The 23433-nt window shown below is 41.1% G+C and overlaps 1 protein-coding gene across 2 annotated transcripts in view; it reads right to left on the bottom strand.

The window, feature by feature from the left end:
* Positions 1 to 762: 762 nt before the first annotated feature.
* The window catches only part of SLC36A2 (solute carrier family 36 member 2), a 28646-nt gene continuing 5975 nt past the window's right edge, over positions 763 to 23433 (bottom strand). For both annotated transcript variants that reach the window (XM_061188352.1, XM_061188353.1), the window contains 6 exons: positions 20724 to 20808; positions 17204 to 17422; positions 15713 to 15811; positions 7243 to 7409; positions 4941 to 5110; positions 763 to 2266 (listed from right to left, as the gene is read on the bottom strand). In XM_061188352.1, the coding sequence (XP_061044335.1) occupies positions 1995 to 2266; positions 4941 to 5110; positions 7243 to 7409; positions 15713 to 15811; positions 17204 to 17422; positions 20724 to 20808 (1012 nt within the window). In that variant the 3' untranslated portion in view covers positions 763 to 1994. The remainder of the gene's footprint in view (positions 2267 to 4940; positions 5111 to 7242; positions 7410 to 15712; positions 15812 to 17203; positions 17423 to 20723; positions 20809 to 23433) is intronic.

Consider the following 23433-nt stretch of genomic DNA (forward strand, 5'->3'; position numbering starts at 1 on the left):
ACTATGGGATCTGGGTGTGGAGCTTGTGTTCATGAAGTACCTTCTGGAATCCAGCAGGTAGAAAGTAACACACAAAAACAGGAGACCAGGACTTGGGAATTGGGGCAGACACGCCCCTCACCCCTCCGTAACTTCCCTAGGCTGCAAAGGGAGGATGATGGATAAAAATAAGCAGGAAAGGGCTTTTTAAAATGCTATCTTAAAACTGAGGCTGAAACAAGCATGGGTCACTTTCCAACACCATAGAGAGTGTAATAAGAAACATCCTTACCCCCCACTGAACTACAGATCTGCCTACAACATCTCATTTATCTATATGCCTTTCCCCAATTTTAGTGATTTTAGGGAGGAGGGAGGGAGCCGTCACCACCAAGAAGGGTGAAGTGCTGTGTTGGGTTGAGGGGCCCCTGGCTGTCAGCCAAGGTCAGACATGACAAAAGGCACGGGAATGTCAAGGCAGCAGGACTGAGTGGAAGAAGGGTCAGATTCAGTGTTGGGAGACCCAAGTTCTACTCAAAATCTAGCTCTAATGGTGCCACCAGTGGAAAGTCAGGTGGAAAGACATGCTCAGTACTCCAGAGCAGTTAGTGTCCCCCTGCCCTCAAAAGGACCTATGATGGTATTAACTTAGTTGATGACCTGTCATTATTCCCCAGTGGAGAGCAGACTAGCTAGAGGACGGAGATTCTTTTCTCACTCATTAGTGTATCCCCTTTAGAGTAATGTATCAGTTAGCTTTTGCTGCATAAAAACTTCCACATCTTATGGCTTAAAACTAAAAACATTTATTATTTCTCATAATTCTGTGGATCATCTGAGCAATATTTATGGTCCGGGCCAGCTTGACTGGGGCTGTATATAGTCTAGGATACTTCACTCACGTGTCTTGAAGTCGGCAGGCTGGCTGTTCTGGGAGATGGGGCTCAACTGGGATGATTCATTTCTGCTCCACATGATCTCTCCTCCTCCAGTAGGTTAGCCCCGCTTCTTCACTTGGTGCTCTTATCTCCACAGAGCATCACGATGAAAGTTCCAATGCATTAGCCATCACGAAACCTCTGCTTGCATCACATTTACTATGTCCCATTGGCCAAAGCAAGTTACAAGGCCAAGACAAGATTCAAGGGGTAGAGATATAGATTTCACTTCTTGATGCGAGCTGCAACGTCACATTGTCAAGAGGAATTTGTCACCATTTTTGCAAACTATTACAAGAACTTTGAACTATGTTTGGTGCGTGGTAGGTAAGAAAGAATGCTTGTTGCAAGAATCAAGAGGTTAAAGAAAAAAAAAGAATCGAGATAAATAATGAAATAATCATTGTCCATCCCCACCCTACCCCCCACCCCCCGCCATTGGCACATCCATTTCTGTGACAACTGTCCTTTGTTGAGATGTTTGAACTGGGCCAAAACGTTATCCAGTTGTTTAGAAAGTTTATTGCCCTTGACTTAAATATGGTGGTTCCTTTCTGTCTGAGAGTTGCAGCTCACCATGGACCTGTGGATCCTATCCATCTTGACGCTGGAGCTGTGCACATCTTGCTGGATTATGGATTATGTCCCCATTCTTAATCTTTGCTCTTTAAACAGATCTGGAAAAGAGGACACCCTTTGTCTACCAAATCACCATCAGCCTTAGCTGGCTGCACCTCCTTCTGTCAGTTGCTGCCTCTTGGATGCCCCCTGGTGGCTTCCTCTTGCATAGCCCCACTCAAGGTGTGAAATTGATCGTGTGAATTGCCAAAAAGCTGGATGGAATCAAGAGCCTTCAGTGAGAGAGCTCTCAGTAGAGTGGAAAGCTAGGGATGGAAAGAAAATAAATTAAAAAAAAATTTTTAAATTACCATCTAGACCTTGTAGCTGGTGAGTCCGTGCTTGTTTCACTGTGACTTGACCCAGAGAAAGGTAAAGCAGCAAAATATAGATAATGCATATAAAAGAGATTTATATCATTAAATGTCAGGTGCTGGTGGGTAAGAAGCAGTGCCATTTTCACTGAACAAAAATGGTGGAGTTGGAAAAGGTGAGAGGGTCTTCTGACTGGATCAGCTCGTCCAGGGCCTGGTAGGTCCCCATCACAAAGCCCACGAAGCCCAGGATGCTGATCAGGGCGTCCTTGATGATGGTGATGGGACTCATGCCCTCTGAGTAGTAGGTGGTGATCTCCAGGAGGGGTGGGATGATGAGGGCCAGCGCACTGCTGCTCAGGGAGCCCACCAGAGAGAGGACCAGGTCCAGGCGGGGGATGAGGATGGCCAAGATGCCTGCGGGAGATGACACGGGATAGATGGCTCTTCCCAGGCTTAGCCAAAATTTTAAAGTTTGTTTTAAAAATCTTTTTCTTAAAACATATACCAGTTGTTACTCATACATTCAGTTACATAAAGAAAAAGTTGAAACTCCTGTAATACCCCCAATCACATTCACTAGAGGTTTATACATTAAAATTTTGGTGTGTCTCCTTTCAATCATTTTCAACCAATTATTGTTCAAATATATACATTCGTATTGTTGGGGAGAAAAACCTTCCCTCTTCCCATTTAGGTTCAAGTGTTTGGGGGCCTGCAAATTTAACTGACAATTAGGCAATTAACAGGAGGAAAGACAAAGTTTATTTAGGGCTAGGGAGCCTTCAGATGAATTGGCTCTCCAAACAAAGATAGGGGTTTATATACCCACTTCAGAAGGGGAACTGGATGGGGGAGAAATAGCTTCCATGCAAGAACAAGTGGAAGGTATGACATTCTCTGATAATTTAAGTAATTACTCAGTCTGTGATGATGGTTAGTCTTCTTTCTGATTGAAAATCTCCCAGAAAGGGGATTTATGGTGCCTGTATTTTTCAGAAATTCCTGCTTAATTCAGCAAAGGAAGTTTAGATAAGGTTTTGCGCCCCCTGCGGCTGCTTGTTCTAATGCTTTTAGCCTAAGATAATTTTTATGCCACAGAAGTACATTTCGAATCTCTACATGTTCAATGATTAAGCTCTTACTTAATAAATAACACTAAATAACAGTGCTGGGAACTGTCCAGCTGTTTGGAATGTGTCAATGTACAAAATAGACAAAAAAAACCCCTTACCTTCGTGGAACTAACATTAATAAGTAACATGACTGCAAGAACCTCTTACTTGCAAACAATTAGAATGTGAAATTATTTATAGAAAGGGGTCTTCGGTGGGAACAAGATCACAGAGTCCCTTTAAAGGAGTATCTTGGAGCCAGGTTTTATATACATGTCAGAAAACATCTAACAAAGAAATACTAAAAGTTAAAATAAAGATTTTGAAATTATATATGTATATATAATATATACATATAATATATGTGATATAATTATATAATTATAATATATAATTATATTTTATAATTATATAATTATAATATGTAATATATATAATATATAATTATATATTAAAAATTTTATATATAATTATATATTATTTATATATATATATTGTTTTTTTTGTAGGCTGTTTTATAGGCCTGGGCTTTTACATTTTTTATTTTACTTGATGGACAATTTTCCTAGTTACAAAGAACGCCCAGAAGGCTCCCCCAGGTCTCCTAGGATGGAGTGTGGTATAACAGAACAAAACAGGACTGGAAGGCAGGATTCTGGTTTCTCCCTGTGTGGCCTTGGGTAAGTCTCCACCCGTTTCTCAGCTTTTTTCCTCATCTGCCAAATGGGGATGGTAGCTATCCTTTTAGGTATTATGGTTCATACTCCATCCAAATGGTGTTAAAGTTTTAAATGAGTTAATTCGTGTAAAGCACTCAGAAAAGTTATTTTTGTTATTATTTCATTATTACTTTATTATTATTACTTGTTTGCAGGTAACTGTTTGCATCTGTACTGATTGGGGCAATGCATGCAGAAGCTTAAGGAATTGTTATCTTCATATCTGGGGCAAATTCATTGATCTTTCTGGAGTCTCTAATATTCTGAAGGGTAGTGTCCCTGCCTCCTAGGACAAATTGGGAACAAATAACTTCAAAGGAAGAAAATCAGTGTCCCATGATTTATATGGGCTGGTCTAGCACAGCAAGAATCACAATTAAAAGGAGCCTTAGGGACAGCTGGGCCATGGCAAACACAACGCAGGAATCTCTATCATCTTCGCCTCCACTAAAATACTTACAGAAAGGGGCACCCTGGATCATAGGGCCTGGAGCACAAGGAGGGCTGCCGAGGGGGTGAGTGGGGACAGTTGAAGCCAACAGGTGAATACCAGCCCATCGGAGGCCAAGGAGCTGCTGCCAATGGGGATGTGACCCTAGGTTTGCCAAATCATTTTATTTTTCCCCCAAACATTAGAAATCTGCATTTGTATGTGAGATCTCTCCCACATTTTTAATGTTGGCCCAAATTTATACAACATTATGAGGGTGAAACAACATACCTCTGACGCCAGATTAGACTCACTGGCCACCATTTTCAACCTCTGTCCTGGAGGTGAAGGGTGATGGGCCTGGACTTGGGTTCAAATCCCACCTCTGGCACTTCCTGCCCAATTACTTATCACTCTCTGCTTCAGCTTTCTCATTTACAAAGTAGGGTTTATCACAGTCCTACCTCATAAGAGTTGCTGCAAGGACTGAATAAAATACTATGAAATATGGAACAGAAAGAACTTAGCACAGTGGCTGGCACGTAGTAGGTGTTTAATAAAAGTCAGTTCTTATTGTGATTATTATTTGATAAGTTGTCACTCCCTCAAGCTGGACACCGGTAAATCTGTCTAATTAGGTACATGTAAGAATTAAGTTGTCCCTAAAGCATAAATGAAATGAATTACTACTTGGAAAGCCTTAGAATGGACCCTGAAACACAGTTAGTATGCAATCAATGCTGGTTATCATGCCTATTGTCTACCATCTGGCTGATTCCTGATAGCTCTCAGGAAAACAGCAACGAGGTGCTCTGCCTCCTACTCACATGTCAGGCTGACCATGGCAAAGCGGATGAACAAGTCCAGAGGCAGTGCCCAGCGCTTTGACACCTGGGAGGTGGCGAAGGGAATGATGATTTCTGCAGGGACGTAGAACTGCAGGGCGTAGGTGCACAGGATGCCAATTATGTAGAGGATCTTGACCGACTGGTACAGCCTGCAGGACAAACCAGAGCAGTGCTCTCAAGGTCAACGTGCTCTGACACCTGACCTCCTTGTTTTTTTGTTTTTGCTTTTTTTTTTTTGGCCTCTCTGCAAGGCATGTGGGATCTTAGTTCCCTGACCAGGGATTGAAAGCCCCCTACATTGGAAGTGTGGAGTCTTAACCAGTGGACTGCCAGGGAAGTCCCTGGCCTCCTTGTACATTAACCTCTGACCTTGGAACAGTCCTGTAGGCAAATGTTTCCTTGTCTGAAATTGACGGGGAGGGACCTTCTATGAGAGGAAGTCACAGCAGATCACGCAGTGGAAATAGAGTGAAGCATCACAGATTCAAATGGAAACAGTTGAGAGGGTCATCTCTACATAAAAAGAATCTCAGGTATGGGTATATATAACACCTTCATAAACCATCATCACTTGATGCTGAATTTTAGATTTTAGGAAAGAGAGGCTCAGGCCCAGTACCTTGCTCAGGGAGATACAAGTGATAAGCGGTGAAGACCAAAAAACCTGGGTCTAAAAGATCTGGTCTTTTGTAATCTCTTTTATTAGGAATTCTCTGGATCCCCCAAATCACCTGGCATATAACAGGCTCTCAACAAATGCTTCCAGGTGGTTGAATGAACTGCAGAATCCCAAATCCTTGAGGGAAGAGGTAGTCTACACAGAGGATTGTGTGAGGGTTGGGGGAGAAAAGGAGAGGCAGGGTTACTTGCAGGCCTCAGACTGGGGGCAGGAGAGCATGTGACGGGGGATGCTGAGTTTTATCGATGCCTTTTTTGACCAATGGAGATAAGGCTTTTTTCGTTTAGCCCACTGATGTGGTAGATGCATCTGGCATGTTAAATAAACCTGTATGACTGTGTCTGTGTCTATTTAGTCCATTCCTTAAAAAGGAAAACTTCCACATTTCTGTGTTTCTTGCTCACACTAGTTCTGCTGCCTGGAACACCCTCTCTACTCCCTTTCCATCTGTGCAAACCCCACCTATTTTTTGAAATTCCCATCTTTTGAGGAGGTACTACATTCCAGATGCTTTTAGCCATGCCCAACTTAATCCACATGATAACTCCGCTTTTTAGAAGAGGAAACTGAACATCAGAGAAGTTAAATAAACCATCCACGACCATGAGCTAGGAGTTGGTGTAACTGGGTCTTGGATCCAGAGGTGCTGTCGTTGTCCTTGTTTGGACGGAGTCGTCTCATTGGACAGGGAGATTCCCTGTTCTCCCATTCCAATGTACTTTCTTTCCTTGGGAGTCCCCACGTCCTCTCCACTATTCTGGAGGGCTTCTTTTTCTGTTCTATGTTGTATTTGTGTACATACACTATCCATTCCCCATTCCCATTGGACCATGAGCTGAGGAAGAGAGTGAAGCGCAAAATCATAGTCTACTCACATCAGCACCCTCCACACCATGTGTCTAGACTGGCATCTGCGTGTAATTGGGGTGCAGTAAATGCTTGATGAATGACATTGATCAGCTTGGGAAAGGAGCCCCATTTAGACAAATTAAGCCTCCAAGTGACCCTCAAAAAGACAGGCACCTGGTAATTAATGACATGCCTCAGTGTGGGAGAAAGTGCTGCACAATGTGATAGGGGTTCATGTCTATTTAAATATTCAGTGTTGAAGTCTGGGTCAGCTAACTGTTGTATGAATTGGGTCATCTGATATAAACATTTTCCAGATTCTAATGGTCTTCCCCAATTGGTTCTTGTTTTACTACTTTTTCATCCTAGCTACTCTGCGAGACTTGGTAGTGCAGCCTTAGTAAATGTAATTGGAGCCACCCACCGGCTCCACTCTCTGCCTCTTGCCCTTCTCTGTGCCCCTCCTTTCTCTCTTTAGGTGACCAAGGACTCTGACTTCTCCCCTCTCTTCCTAAATCATGTCCTTCCTCATACTAAGCTATCAAGGCCTCACTCAACATGGGAGGCTGTTGTTGAAGAAGAGCTCCCTGGACAGAGAATCCAGAGCCCAGGGTTCCAGTGTCAGGTCTGCTTCTCCCTGTGGAGACCCTCCAGACCTCAGTTTACCTTCTGCGGAAAGGAGGAGAAAGTGACCTATATGTTCCTGTTCCCACTGGCCCTGAGTCCCTACCGCCTGAGAGCCCATAGAGTTACCAGCAGTTGGGCAGGTTAAGGGTTATGCTGGCCTTGATGTCGTTTCCGAACCGCAGGTAGCCCAGAGTCCCGATGCTGACGTAGAGGGCAGTAACGATGGACATTCCCAAAGACAGGATGACTGGGAAGCGGCGGGCATCCTTCATCTTGTTTTCCAGGGGCAGAACCTACAGAAACGCCACAATGTAAGAAGAGAGGAGGAGAAAGAGGAACACAAGCATAAAGAAGAAAGGCATGCCACTTCCGCGGGTATGTACACAAAAGAATCGGAAGCAGGAACATGCACAGATATTTGTATACCTACATTCATAGCAGCATTATTCACAGTAGCCAAAAGTTGGAGGCAACCCGAGTGTCCACCGATGAAGGAACGGATAAACAAAACGTGGTCCATACATACAATGGAATATTATTCAGCCTTTAAAAGAAGGAAATCCTGACATATGCCCCAACATGGATGACTCTTGAAGACATTAAGCTAAATGAAGTAAGCCAGTCACAAAATGACAGACACTATGTGATTCTACTTATATGAGGTAACTGGAGTAGTCACATTCAGAGTCAGAAAGTAGACTGGTGATTCCCATGGGCTGGGGGGAGGAATAAATGGGGAATTATTGTTTAATGGGTACTCAGTTTTGGTTTTGCAAGATGAAAAGAGATGGATGGTGATGATCTTTGTACAACAATATGAAAGTACTTTATGTCACTGAACTGTACACTTAAAACTGGTTAAGATGGTAAATTTTATGTTAGGTATATCTCACCACAATTAAAGAAAAAAAAAAAAGAGGGACTTCCTGGTGGTCCAGTGGGTAAGACTCCGCGCTTCTCACGCAGGGGGCCCGGATACGATCCCTGGTCGGGGAACTAGATCCCACATGCATGCTGCAACTAAGAGTCTGCATGCGGCAACTAAGAAGTCCACATGCCGCAATGAAGATCCTGCGTGCTGCAACTAAGACCCAGCGCAGCCAAAATAAGTGAATAAATAATAAAAAAAAAAAAAAAAAAGAAAAAAAGAGAGAAAAGAAAGGAAAGGAAGGCCTGGAGTCACAAGATGATCCCTGGCCCGTTCAGAGCTGGAAGCACCCTGCAGGTTGACCAGACCAAGGAGCTCAACTCCCTGGGGCGGCCCGATCTGGCCAGCAGGTGCATTTTGTTTGGCCAGTCTTTCAGACAACTGAATATGAATGCCTTTAAGCACAACATTCTTTCTCCACCTACCAGGCCCACCTCTCCCTCTCACGCTGACATATACCTGGCTTCTCCACCCACGTTGTCTTCCAAAAGCACTTGAGTTTGAGGCTCCCAATTCTAGTGCACTTGCCCCTCTCTGTACAGATGGGAAGGCCAAGACTCAGGTTATGCAGTGGGCTGGCAGCAGCACTGGGACTAGAGCGCCCTGGCTCCCCAGAGGCACATTTCCCCACATACCATGTTCTCAGGATCCTTCTTCCCCAGGTGCAAACCTGGCTCTAAGCGAATCCAAACTGAGGCCAGCCTGCCTCTTGGGCCTGTTGGGCATTCCAAGGTCTCTTCTATCTTTGGTACCAACTCTTTGGCCTCATCTCATAATTTCCTCCTCAGACTTCTACTGACCGAGGGCCCACCTTCACCTTCCCCTTCCCCTTCTCCTTGATCCAGCCATGTGCTAAGCACACTTCATGCACCATTAGGGTGATCTGTGCCTCAGTTTCCTGATCTGAAAACTTACCTGTTAGAATCTTTTGGAGAATTATATGAGCATTGAAATGGCACACAGTAAGGACTTAGTAAATGTTAACTACAATTATTTTGTAATACTGCGAAGACCACAACTCTATGAAGCTGGTACTTGTGTAATTCTTATTTTATAACAAGGCTCTGACGATGATATAACTTACACCAAGCTATACAGCTTGGAAGTGGCAGAGGAAGGCTGCAAACCAGGGCTGTCCTCCAAAGTCCAAGTACTTACTTCTACCCGATCTTGCCTAAACTCCCACAGCCCTGGGCTTGTTTATTACTCAGTGAGAACTTAGCACCTATTCCTTTGTATTGTTAAATCCTTCTTTGTCCTGTATGCACCTTCCCTCCCTCCCCATGCGAATGGCAGTCGCTTGAGGGGAGTGCGTGTCTGGGACTTTCCACTTTCTTCTGGGTTAGGTGCACATTCCTAGATGCAGCAGGTGCTTGGGAAAATGTCCAGGGGATTAGGTAAAGAGCAATCCAACGTGAGCTCTCCTACCCTGCAATACATTTTTGTTGCATAAATTCCCCAGGCTAAAGATGATCTTTTTACCAGGCCAGGTCATACTAAGTACAGTAAGTTCCCTACATAAGAACAAGTTTCATTCTGAGAGCGCGTTCATAAGTCCAATTTGTTTATAGGTCCAACAAAGTTAGCCTAGGTACCCAACTAACACAATCGGCTATATAGTGCTGTACTATAATAAGTTTATAATACTCTGCACACAAATAATACATAAAAAACACACAAAAAATAAACATTTTTAATCTTACAGAACAGTACCTTGAAAAGTACAGTAGTACAGTACAGTACAACAGCTGGCATACAGGGGCTGGCATCGAGTGAACAGGCAAGAAGAGTTACTAACTGGAGGAGGGAGAGGAGGTGGGAGATGTAGAGCTGAAGTATCGTCAGCAATAGGAGACGGAGGGCAAGCTGCACAGTTTCACTCCTTATGTTTGCATCTTTGAAAGTTCCCAACTTGAAGGTTTGTATGTAGGGGATTTACTGTAACTGGCTTTCTCCCTCCGCTCCCCGTGCCTCCCCACAATCAATCAAAGAGATTAAATGGCCATTCACATAAAGTGGGAAGGTCTCTGGCTTCGGAGTGAGTAGTACCAGCTGTAGCAGTTCCCAGCTGGTGACGCAGCTCAAGACCCTGTCCTTCTTTGGGGTTAGGCTCCTCTTCTGTAAAATTAGAGACTGGAATAGAAGGTTTCTAAAGGTAATTTGAACTCTGATACTAATAATCATTAGCACATAGTAGATGTTCATAAACACTTATTGAACACGTAGAATCATCATTTTATAGTTGAAGAATTAAGGTTCAGAGATTAGCCTGTGACTAAAGTAAGATTCCAGCACATTCTGCCTCCAAAGTCATTTGCTCAACCACTGTACTCTTCTTTTTGCCATGACTGTTCAAAATTCTAAATATAAAGTGCTTCCGGGTCCATTAAGATGGTGTAAGCACATTGCGCCATATCTCTCTCACTAATTAAAACTAAAAGCCCTGGACAGAATACATAAAGCAACTATCCATGGACTCTGAAAATTATATAATAGAAGGTGAATTGCTCAAAACCAGTAAAAATGACCATCATGGCAGTGAGTTTCCTGATTTTTTTTCTTCTTGTATCTCCTAGTTTAGACTCAAGGAGAGCCCAAACCCTAGAACTATGTAGTAGATACAGACAGAAAAAACTCAAAAAGAAACCCTCTTTCTGGCCAGTGGGACCTAAAATAGGGGACTCTGTGGGACAGAGAGCATGGAGAGAATCCCTATTACTCTGTTTCCTTTTTTACTCTCCAGGCCATACTCCCTAAGGCGAGTCTCAGTCACAAAGCAGCAATCTGTTGTATCAGGGACTGTGGTGGTTACTTAGGCACCTAAAAATCTGAGACAAGACAAACTCCTTCTCTTGGAGCAGAGGAACAGGGAAAGAGGGCTTTGGGAGTCCAAAAAGTAAAGGGGGAATCGGATTGGCTACATAATTTGTGGGGCCCAGTGCAAAATGACAATGCAAGGCCACTTGGTCAAAGATCAAGAAATTCAAGATGATGAACACAGGGCATTAAACCAAGTGTGAAATCCTTTTAAAGGCAGGGGCCCACGTGACCACACAGGTTACATGCCCATGAAGCCAGACCTGGAAGGAATCCCTATTGCTCTTTTCTTCTCTTTTTACTCTCAGTGCTCACCCTCGAGTTAGGCCCAGTCACAAGAAGTGTATAGGAGTATAGGGAGGCTAAAACCCTGGCTCTGTAGCCAGAGGACCAGAAAAAGAAGCTGCTGGGTGAATGTGCAGCACACTGGTGAGTGTGCACGAAAACACGGAAAGGAGGGAGCCAGAGAAAGTGATTCCCTTCATCCCTGTGAATGAAGTCTGGGCTTAGCCCTGAGCTGTACATGTATGGAACTGATGTGAAGCATCAAAGTAAAAGCTTTGAGAACTGTTGTGTAGACAGACCACCGTCTGGCCCCTGGGTAGCATATAAGCAAGGTGAAGCCAAACATCACTTCAAAGTCTTTGAAAACTAATCTGGTATTAAAACCATGGTCTACTGAAGGTAGATCAGGACTTGTAGTTTGAATCTAATTGGATTGACTGCTTGCTAAAGTAAAAAAGTCAACATTCTCCAGAGGATTTTAACAGGCTCCAGAGTCTCATAAAATAATATTCAAAATGTGTAGGATACAGTCTAAAATTAATCAACATACAAAGAACCAGGAAAATCTCAACACTTCTCAAGGGAAAAGACAACAGATGCCAACCCTAAAATGACTAAGATTATGGAAATATCAGACAAAGACTTTAAAGCAACTGTTATAACCATCCTCTGTGAAGTAAGGGAGAACACTGTTGAAACAAATGGACAGATATAAGTTCTCGGCAACGAAGCTGAAGGAATAAGAACCAAAGAACCAAATGGAAATTTTAGAACTGAAAAACCCCACTGGAGAGGCCCAATGTAAATGACAGAACACAGTCAGTGAACTTGAAAATAGATCAATAGGAACTATTGAATCTGAACATAAAAGAGAAAAAACGATTTTAAAAAATGAATAGGGCCTCAGAAAATAGTGGGACATATATCAAAGTGTCTAACATTCAGGTCACTGGAGTCCCAGAAGGGGAAGAAAAAGAGATTGGTACAGAAAAAGCTTTTTGAAAAAGAAAACTTCCCAAATTGTAAAAGACATATATTTACAGATTCAAGAAATTAAGTGAATTTCAAACAGGACAAATTCAAAGAAAACTAATCCAGACAATACAATACAACTGCTGAAAACCAAAGATTTTTAGAAAAGTATCTTGAAAGTAACCAGATAAAAAACAACATCACATATAGGGGAACAATGATTCAAATAACTGCAGATTTCTCACCAGAACCATTGAGGGCAAAAGGAAGGGATACCATATTTTCAAAGTGCTAAAAATAGACTGCCAACCTAGAATTCTATATTGTGCAAAAACATCCTTCAGGAATAAAGGCAAAAAATAAAGATATTCTGAGATAAAAAAAAAAATGAAAAAAATTTGTCACCAGTCTAAAAGAAATAATGATGGAGTTTCTTCACATTGAAGGGAATGATGCCAGAGGGAAACTTGTGATTTCAGGAATAAGGAATGAGCAACAGAAATGGTAGTTACCTGGATAGATACATTAGACTATTTTTCCCTTAGTAAGTTTATCAAAAGGGCCATGTGGCACTACTGAAAGCAAAAATTATAACATTTTTCTGATGGTGTTTTGATATATTTAGATGTATTGGGTTGGCCGAAAAGTTTGAGTTTTTCCTTAAAAACCCCGAACGAACTTTTTGGCCAATCCAGTAATACATATGGGCATTACAACAAAAAGGGGGGAAAGAAAAAAAAACTCTACAACTATAAGATTTCTATAGTTTACTAGAAATGATAAAATATTAACTGTAAGTAAACTGTGAAAAGTTATATATGTATACTGTAATCCCTAGAGTAACCATGAAAAGTATTATAGAAAGAGATACAGTCAAACCTCCGATGGGCAAACTAAAGTAGAATACTAAACAGTATTCAAAGAATCCAAAAGGAGGCAAAAAGAGAAAATGGGAAAGCAAAAGGAAGGGTAGAACAGAAAACAAATAATAAAATGCAGACCTAATAAACATAATAACTACATTAACTGCAAATGGTCTAACCATACCAATTAAAGGACAAAGATTGTGGTTGCCAGGGCTGGGAGCAGAGGGGAATGGAGACTGACTGCTTAATGGGCATAGGGTCTCTTTTTGGGATGATGAAAATGTTTTGGAATTAGACAGTGGTGATGAATGCACAATATTGTGAAGGCAATGAAAACCACTGAATTATATATTTTAAAATGGTTAAAATGGTGAATTTTATCTCGATAAAAAAATTAAAAGGATGGAAAAAAATGTATCACACAAATACTAATTAGGACAAAGTTGGAGCTCATATTACATGATTTTAAGGTAAAGCTTGTGTTATCAAGATATTTTGGTATTCGTGAAAGGAAAGACACATTGATCAATGAATCAGTATAGGAAGTCCAGAAATTGACCCATATTCATATATCGATTAGCTTTTTACAAAGATGCAAAGGTAATTCAATGGAGAGTAGATAGTCTTTTCAACAAATGATGAAGGAATAGTTGGCATCCTTAAAAAAATTGAACTTCAACCTATAAACACTTTTAACAAAAATTAACTCAGAATGTATCATAGATCTAAATGTACAATGAAAACAAAACATTTAGAAGAAAATACAGGAGAAAAGTCTTTGTGACTTTGGAGTAGGCAAAGTGTTTTAGATAAAACACCAAAAGTAGGATCCATAAATGAAAAATTTTGATATGTTGAACTTCACCAAAATTAAAACTTTTTCTCTATGAAAGACAACGTTAAGAGAATGAAAAGACAAGCTACAGACTAGAGAAAATATTTGCAAATTACACATCTAATAAAGGATTTGCATTTGGCATATATAAAGAATTTTTAAAACTCAGCAATAAAAGACAACAACTCAGTTCTTTAAAAATTCGCAGATTTGAACACTTATACCAAAGACGATATACAGATGTCAAATAAGCCCATAAAAAGATGCTCAAAATCATTGGTCATTAGTAAAATGCAAATTAAATCACAATCAAATAGCACTACACACCTATTAGAATGGCTAAAATTTAAAAAAACACTAAAAACACAGATAAGAACTAGCAAAGATGCAAAGGAATTCTAACACTCATACATCCGGTGGGAATGCAAAATGGTATGGCAATTCTGGAAAACTGTTGGGCAATTTTCTATAAAGTTAAACATACATTAACATGTCACCTAACAAACCTACTCCTGGAGAAATGAAAATGTATGTTCACACAAAACCCTGTACACAAATGCTTACAGTAGCATTACTCATAATCATAAGAAACTAAAAACAACCTAAATGTCCTTAAACAGGTGATGGTTAAACAAATTGTGGTACTGCTCATACAGTGGATGCTCAGCGGTAGAAAGCAGCAAGCTCCTGATGCATGCAACCACGTGGATGACCGTATATGCAGCTAAGTGAAAGAAGCCAAGCTTAAAAGGTTACATACTGTATGATCCCATGTGGATGGCATTCTGGAAAAAGTGAAACAATAGAGAGAGAACAGAAGGTGGATGCCAGGGGTTAGTGGGAGTGGGGGGAAGTTGACTACAAAAAGGGCAGCACAAGGGAGCTTTTTATGGTGGGGGAATTGTTCTGTGTTCTGATTGTGGTGCATCTATGACTCTGCACTTCTCAAAACTTAAAGAGATGTACACCAAATAAAAGTGAATTGTACTGTATATAAATTAAAAGTAAACTTAAAAAGCATAGAGGTACAAGAGGTACAAACTACTACTTGCAAAATAAATGAGTCACAGGTATGAAATGTACAGTACAGGGAAAACAGTCAATAAGTATGTAATATCTTTGTATTGTGACATTTATCATAACTAGACTTACCATGGTGATCATTTTGAAAGCCATAGAAATATCGAATTACTATGTTGTAAGTAACAGGAACTAACATAGTGCTGTAGGTCAATTATAAATATAATTAACACTATTCTATATATGAAAGTTAAGTAAATCCTGAGTTTTCATCACAAGGAAAAAAATTTTTTTCTATTTCTTTAATTTTGTGCCTATGTGAGATGATAGATGTTCACTAAACTTATTGTGATAATCATTTCATGATATATGTAAGTCACATCATTATGCTGTACACCTTAAACTTATACAGTGCTGTATGTCAATTATACCTCAATAAAACTGGAAGAAAAAAATTATACACAGCACTATCCTTCCTCAAGTGTGGAAGTAGAGACTATATAATAATCCATTGTAAATAAACTGTACTTTCCAGTTTAAAACTCCTTTATGTTTCATAAAAATCCTGTAATTTAAGTTGTATACCTCCATTTATCTTGATTTTTAAAGATTAATAAATACAAGTTGATATGAAGATAAATGTTTAACAAATGTACTGGGACAGGAATAAAACTCTCCCGACTGCTCTAACCTCTCTGCTATAACCTACTTTCTCCTGCTGGTCCAAAGTGAGGTCAGAGGTTAGTTTCTCCAGCTGACCCAAGTGAGGTCAGAGGTTAGTTTCTCCCGTGCACACAGAACCCAGAGCTCCCAGCTCCTGTTCAGAAGGCCACCCACAGCACCTTGGAAAGTCTACCCCAATTGAAACCTTACCACACCAATGCTTTCAAATGAAAAAACGGCTGTTCCAAAGAAGAGCGAGTAGGTCTTCCAATTTGCTACCAGTGGCAAGTGGCTGGGGTCTGGAATTCCCTATGGGGGAGAGAAATGTGGTAAAGACATTTTCTCTCAAAGCATGTTTGGGCTCCCTTAAGAGAAGAGTATTCTGAGAGTAAAGCTAAATTATAAGAAAAATTGAATATCAAGAAATTCAGAAAACCTAAAAAGGAAGTAGGCAACAATCAGAGTTGATTTTAACACTTCCCAATACCAAAGAGCCAGAGGAAAGAAAGATTAAGGTATTATCAAAGTACTGAAGGATCAGGGATCTCACAGAGGGAGTCTGGTTTATCAGAATCCTCCAGAAGAAAATCTTACACACCACAGGTTAGTACTAGTCTAAAGTGCCCAAGAACACTTTGAATGTACCAGTGGTTATAGATGTTGGAAATTACTGTGACTATAGTTACAGTGATATTCTAGGGAGCCCAAAGTAATTAGTTAAATATGAAAGTCCCCTTTTCTTCTTCAATGAGCTGTAAATAGAAGGAGAAGAAAGTGTGTGGAATAAATATTTTATGTACCCTGTGACCTAGTATGTGAAAATAATGACAGAACAATTTCTCTAATTGAGCAACCTCTGGAATAGTCCAAAAATAAATCAGAGGTAGCTATTTCATTGGGGAATTCAATTTTGTAGAATCCATCAATATTGCCTTAAGACTTATCTGTGGTTATCCTAAAATATTTGGCTAATCTGTTACTTTTACTAAATTCCATGGACAAAATAACGTTTTTTTCTTGTGACTTCTGAAAGAGGAAAACATCTTGAAAGGTATTAGGCATGCCAAGGGTCTTCTGGATTTAAATTTCTATGTAGGCTTGTCCATTATAAAATGAAAATTAGAAAGGAGAGAAAAGTGGGAAACTGAGGGAAAATGAATATCCACACTCAACTTCAAAGATGTGTGATTTACATCATGATAGATTTGTTTGTGGTCTTTCAAGACTTTCTATTTATACCCCTGTGACTAAATATTAGTTGTTGTTGTTGTTTTCTCTTGAGTTCCCTAGGGGTAATTTTGCAATTACTTGGAATTATAGCTTAGAGGATGTAAGACTAGTTCAATAAGGTTTAGCTGTGGTAGAAAATCCTGCTTTTTATCTGCCTTTTGCTGCTATCCAACCATTACAGGAATGGTCTATAGTTAACCAATCAAGATATTTTCCTGGCAAAGCATAATTTTTTTCTAAAACCAGGATTTGACATAAAACGAGTATTGGAGAAGGAACATCAAAGAGGAGATACCCAGAAAAATAAGAGTGCACAGAGACATCTTTGTGGAAGAAATGCTACAGTAAAGTGGGTTCTAAGCTGACGAGGGGAGTGCATACCTATCTACCCTCAGGGCTGGCCCCAGGTGTCAGTCTATCATTGATAAAAGGCTCTGCCCACTAGAGGAGTGAGGAGTGTGGTGTGCTAACCTGGATGATGGACTGGGTGATGATGATCAAGCTGACCAGCATGGTGATGTTGGCCAACAGGGAGAAGATGGTCAGAACCCTGAGGTTCCGGATGAGGACTATCAGCACCAGGAGGGGCAGGAAGGCGAGCATGTAGAGTCGAGAGTCCACGGTGGGCGTCAGGATCACTGTCCCGTTGTAATGGCAGTTGTTGGTTGTGCTATTAACCGCTTCCACTACCTGGGAGAGGAATGGGAAAAGCAAGGGGAAGATTCGATGAATCTTCTGGCCACATGATTAGCTCAGTGCCTGGCCCATAATCAGACTCCCTCACAAAGAGCTGGCATGTCTCACGTGCCAGGGTCTCAGAGTGAGTGAGAGTGACTTTAGGACTTCTTATTGCACATCTTCTGCACCATACTTCCTCAACAGAAGCTGCAGAAATAACTTTAATAAAAAACGAACTTAATAAACATAAATACCTAAACTTAGAGTGGCTATTTGTTAGCTTTTGGCAACGCAGAATCCACTCCTCCTGATTTTGATTTATTTTTGGTGCATTCTCTCTCACCTGAATACAACCTTGGTGGACTGTAAATCACAATCATGTGGCAGAGCCAAAGCACTGCCTTTGACTCAAGCAGAGGCACTCACATCTCTCCCTGGACTATGAATCTAAATAACAAGCAAAATGACACAGGGCAGACCTAGAAAAGGGTAAACAGTAATTATGATAGGGAATCCCTGAGGAAACTGCTCATCAATTCTATCGACATCCCCCTAGCTGCCCTGGTTCCTGTTCCTGTCCTTTTCTGAGACCCTTTTTTTTTTTTTTTTAGTTTTCTCTGTCATTTTGGAAGTTAGCTAATATTCTTCCACTAAACTCATTTTCTGCTTAAGTTCCACTGAATCTGTTTCTTTCGCTTATAACCAAAAAAGCTCATCACTTACTGTTTCTTAATTGAACGAACACTGACATTTTGAGTGAGAGAACTCTTCCTTGTGAGCATTTGACCATTCATTGCAGGACATTTAGCATCTCTGGACGTCGCCCAGTAAAAGGTATTAGCATCCCCCCGTCATTGCGACAAACAAGGAACACCCCCTGCACACTGTACAAATACCTCCCAGCAAAGTGGGGGTAGGAGGGAGGGTACCACCCTCCTTTGGAATCAGCATGACTTAATGGCTACAGTCTTATTGTGCAAGCAACACAGTCCACTGCAGAACAATTAGAAACTAGATTTAAGCAAGAAGAAAATGTAAAATCAATGATAATCTCAGTACCTATGGGTAGCCATGGTAATGCCTTGCAATATATTCATCTGTACATTTTCTATGCAGTATCACAAATTACATGTATTACACGCATCCTTTTTATTTTACAAGACTGAAATTATAGTATACACTCTTATTTTGAAATCTCCTTTCTGGGACTTCCCTGGTGGCGCAGTGGTTAAGTATCCGCCTGCCAATGCAGGGGACACGGGTTCGATCCCTGGTCCGGGAAGATACCACATGCCGTAGAGCAACTAAGCCCGTGTGCCACAACTACTGAGCCTGCGCTCTAAAGCCTGCGAGCCACAACTACTGAGCCCGTGTGCCACAACTACTGAAGCCTGTGCGCCTAGAGCCCTGCTCTGCAACAGGAGAAGCCTCCACAATGAGAAGCCTGCGCACTGCAATGAAGAGTAGCCCCCGCTCACCGCAACTTGAGAAAGCCCATGCACAGCAACGAAAACCCAACACAGCCAAAAATTAATTAATTAATTAATTAAAAAAAAAGAGAAATCTCCTTTTCATTTAACACATCATGAATACTTAAATAAATCATTAAGTCTTGTTTTTTTCTGATTCCTCACTACAGTAGGAAAAATACTTGGAACATTAGCCAGGTATTCAAGGCCTTCCATAAATGGACCCATTCAACTGTGAAAGCTCTTCCTCTCCCAAGGCCCACACCTTCTTCTACAACCACTTGTATTGCCTCTCCTGAGCAAGTCCCGTACATTCCTGCCTTCAGGTGTTTATTCCTCCTCCCACCTTGGCTGCCACTACTTCTCCAACCTGCCCTTCAATGCCCAGCTTAGGTGCATCTCCTCAAGGGAGCCTTCTCTTGCTCCAATGATCTCTCCTGCTCCCATACATTTCTGCCCCTTAGTTCACAATTAAGCATCCTCAACCTCAGGGTGTTACTGGAGTCCTGACCCAACACCGACATATTATATTGATATTTAGCTTTTTATATGTCTTAGAGCACATCCCACTTAGTCTGAAAACTCCTTGAGATAATGCTTACCTTGTCTCTAGACAGATGATTGATAAAGTTCTGCTAATGTCAGATTGATTTCCAAGCAGCAATCTGGCAATTAAGAGCCTTCAAATCAAATTCCTTGACCCAGTAATTTTACTTAAAAAATACATATACTAAAGTAATAAAGGGTTGTACAAAGACTTGTACAGATTATAGTAGAAAAACAGATTATAGTAGAAAAACAGAAAATATCAGATGATAAAAGACTAAGTCATCTGTACGATGGAAAATTCTAAAACTATTAAAAATTACACTAAAAAATTTAAGGACATTGAAAAATGCTAATCAGTTAATACTCATTTAAAACAATCCATGAGTGGTTGGACTAAGAATAATTTTGTTTTATTTTGAGAAGCAGTATAGCATAGTGTTTAAAAACTTGAGCTGTGATGTTAAAAAGGCCTGTGTTTTTAACCTTTGTTCTGTGACCATATTTATATACATTATAGAGTTTATAACATCAGTTTTCTCATCTGCAAGATGGGAATAACCATAGTACCTACTCTGATAAGACCATGGAGAGAATTAAATGAGGGAAAGCTTATAAAATGATCAGCACTGTACCTGACACATAATAGAAGCTAATTCTGAATTCTTACTATTTTTCTCCTTCTTTTTAATTTTTTTTTTTACATTTCCAAATTTCTGGTAGTACTATAAACAGAAAAAGAGCCCTGAAGAATAGTTTTCTTTTTTAAGCTTATTGATTAAGGATAGCCTCTGTTATTACCCACATTACTTTGCTCAAATTGCTCCAAGATAACTATTGGGTTAGATCAGAAGAATTTCTCGGGGGCAAAAAACTGTTAAACCAAGGAGATTAAACAGCTAAAGGTAGATAAAGATGGCCCAAAGATTAGGTATCATTCAAAAAGACCTATATCAGTTTAAGAAGAGTTAAGGATGATTACGTACCAAGGCAGGACGATTGACAAAATCCAAGGTTACTTCCAGCTCAATTTTAAAGACCAACCTTGAGGACAGGTCCAGTTTTAGAGACAACTCTTGGACAAAGGGTACTGTGGATAAAGTAATCACTTACAGAAATCTGCAGATATGTGAACTGGGGGAAGCCTGGGTTCTTTGATAACACTCAGTTTAACTTTCTTCATTGTATGATGAGGACACTAGGGCCCAAAGAGAAGAAGCTATTTGTTGAACAACTAGAAAAAGAGGACCCTCCTTTTCCATGTTCTTTTCCCTCCCACCTTCTCTAGAAGACTCTACCTGTTTTAAATTATCAGCCAGAAACACAATGTACACGCAGCAGAAGCCCATCTGGGTGACTATAAGAAAGAAGCTCACCATACGCCTGAAAGAGAGGAGAGAAAGAAAAAGAAAAAAAACTTGTTATAAAAGAAGAGCTGGCTTGTCATTTCCATTTCTGTTCCCAGGGGTTGGTGACCCTCGACCAGCACCCTCGGTCCTGCTACCACAATCAACAATGGGGCAGTAGAAGGGATGTAACAATAGTTCTTTGAAAAACATGTTTCTCAACCACCTCCACACTCTCAACTCAGCAGTGGTAAAATTCTTCATCATCAGGAACCTTGCCCCATACCCAGCTCTGTGTTGATACTAATTGATGTAAGGCAGTAGGCACAACTTATTAGCAATCATTAAAATTTTTCCTTACCATGTGCCAGACACCATATTAGGCACTGAAGATACACAGACAAATAACACACGGTCTTTTCTTCTAGTGGTTTAGAGACTAGTGGGTGAGATGGATAAAAAATAATATGGCGGGACTTCCCTGGTGGCGCAGTGGTTAAGAATCCACCTGCCAATGCAGGGGACATGGGTTCGATTCCTGGTCCGGGAAGATCCCACATGCCGTGGAGCAACTAATCCCACGCGCCACAACTACTGAGCCTGTGCTCTAGAGCCTGCGAGCCACAACTACTGAAGCCTGCATGCCTAGAGCCTGTGCTCCGCAACAAGAGAAGCCACCGCAATGAGAAGCCCGTGCACTGCAACAAAGAGTAGCCCCCGCTCGCCGCAACTAGAGAAAGCCCGCATGCAGCAATGAAGACCCAGTGCTGCCAGAAATAAATTAATTAATTAATTAAAAAAAAAAATAATATGGCACTAAGGGCCATGGTAAAAAGGGCATTTTACCCGAATTAAAGAGCAGACAGCCTTCTTAGAAAAAACCAATACCTGAGTGGGAGTCCCTTGGGAAGAGGAAGAAAGAGAGTGAGAGAAGAAAAAAAGGAATAAAGAGGAGGGGCAGATGGCGAAGAAGTAGTGAGGAAAAAGCATTTCAGCAGAGGGATTAGGCAGATTTCTCTAGCTGCCATGTGCAGAGTCCATTGGAGGGGGCAAGACTGAGGATGGGAAGACCAGATAATGGAGGTGAAAGATGGCAGCCACCTGGACAAAGACGTAGCTGTTAGGGTGAGAGAACTGAAAGCATTTTAAGAGATACTAGGGAACTAGAACTTACACAACCTGGTGACCACCTACATCTAGGTGAAGGAAAAAGGAAATGACTTAAGGTGAGTGACAAGTTTTTGGCTTGGACAACAAAATGAACTGGGAAACTCAGAAGGAAGAACAGGTTTTAGGGGAAGGGGAAGAAATGGCACATTCAGTACCTGAATTGTTGAGCTTGAGGTTCCTACAGGAGACATTCAGGAGACAACCACATACTGGGGTCTGGAAATGTTGATTTGTCAGTGATGGATAAAGCCTTGAGAAGGCAAATTAGTGTTGGAAAGTGTTCAGAGTGAGAAGAGAAGGCAGCGTTCCAGACCCTAGAGAACACCAACATTTAAAGGGAGGATAGAAACAAAGAAGCCTGCAAAGTAATGACCAGAGAGGTAGGTAGGAAACTAGGATGAAAAAGGGTTTAATAGAAGCCAAGTGAAGAGAGAATGTTTGAAGAAGAGAACAGTCAATTGTACCCACTGCTGCTGAGAGGTTCTCTAGGGCAAAGAAGGTGCAACAGGGAGGTCTTTTAGGACACTGGTGGAAAGGACTTCAGTAGAAGTATAGGACAGGAAAGCCAGGTGGACCCATGAAGGAGGTGTGAATGGGGTGTATGGATGTAAAATTAGAGGGTGGGCTATTCTTTCATAAAGCTAGAGTGTGAGTTCCAGTCTTGAAGGTGCCCATTTTGTTCATCGTTGTAAACCCACTGCCTAAAGCACTTCCTGACACACTGCAGGTATTCAGTATATATCTGTTGAATAATCAGATAATGAATATGAGATAGAGGACGATATAAGGTCCAGGAGGCTTTATTAATTTATTTTATTATTTTTAAGATGCAGATACATGAACACATTTCACTGTTGAGAGGAAGAGCCCATAGTTCAAAAAAGAAGTTCAAGTTATAGGAGAGGAGATAATTAGTGGAGTGAAATTCCTAAATAGAGCAGGAAGATCTACCTTACATGCCCAACAATAAGTAGAAGGATCTGACGGGTTGCGACAGGCAAAAGCCACCTCTTGAGTCACACAATTGGGAAAATACTGGAAATCATCCCATAGCCTTCCTAGTCTGCTCATAGGCTGAATTTATTAATTCAGTATGTGAATGGGCTTTGGGTCAAGAGACATGCCAGACCCATGATGCTCGTGGGCAAGGCACACTCAGGTAGTGCAGTTTGGGGTATCACAGTTCAAGAGAGACTTTGATAATCTAGAGGTGAGTAGAAAAGAGTAGACAGACAGGGTGGGGAGAGGTGGGAAAACAAAGACAAAAGAGTAGATTTAGTCCCAAGTACCAGGAGACAGGCGTTGACTGTTTCCATCATCTCCAAAAGCAAAAAAGTGGAGGTTGCAGGAGGTAGACTTCAGCTCACCAAGGAACCCTCAACGTCTTGGTCTTTTTCTCTCTTTTCTTCTCACTATATACTCTCTCCCTAAGAGACCTCTTCTGTCCCCTGGCATCATAGCTGATGACTTCAGTGTCTCCTGCATGAAGACA

This window comes from Eubalaena glacialis, chromosome 4 (assembly GCF_028564815.1).
Source record: "Eubalaena glacialis isolate mEubGla1 chromosome 4, mEubGla1.1.hap2.+ XY, whole genome shotgun sequence".
NCBI lineage: Eukaryota > Metazoa > Chordata > Mammalia > Artiodactyla > Balaenidae > Eubalaena > Eubalaena glacialis.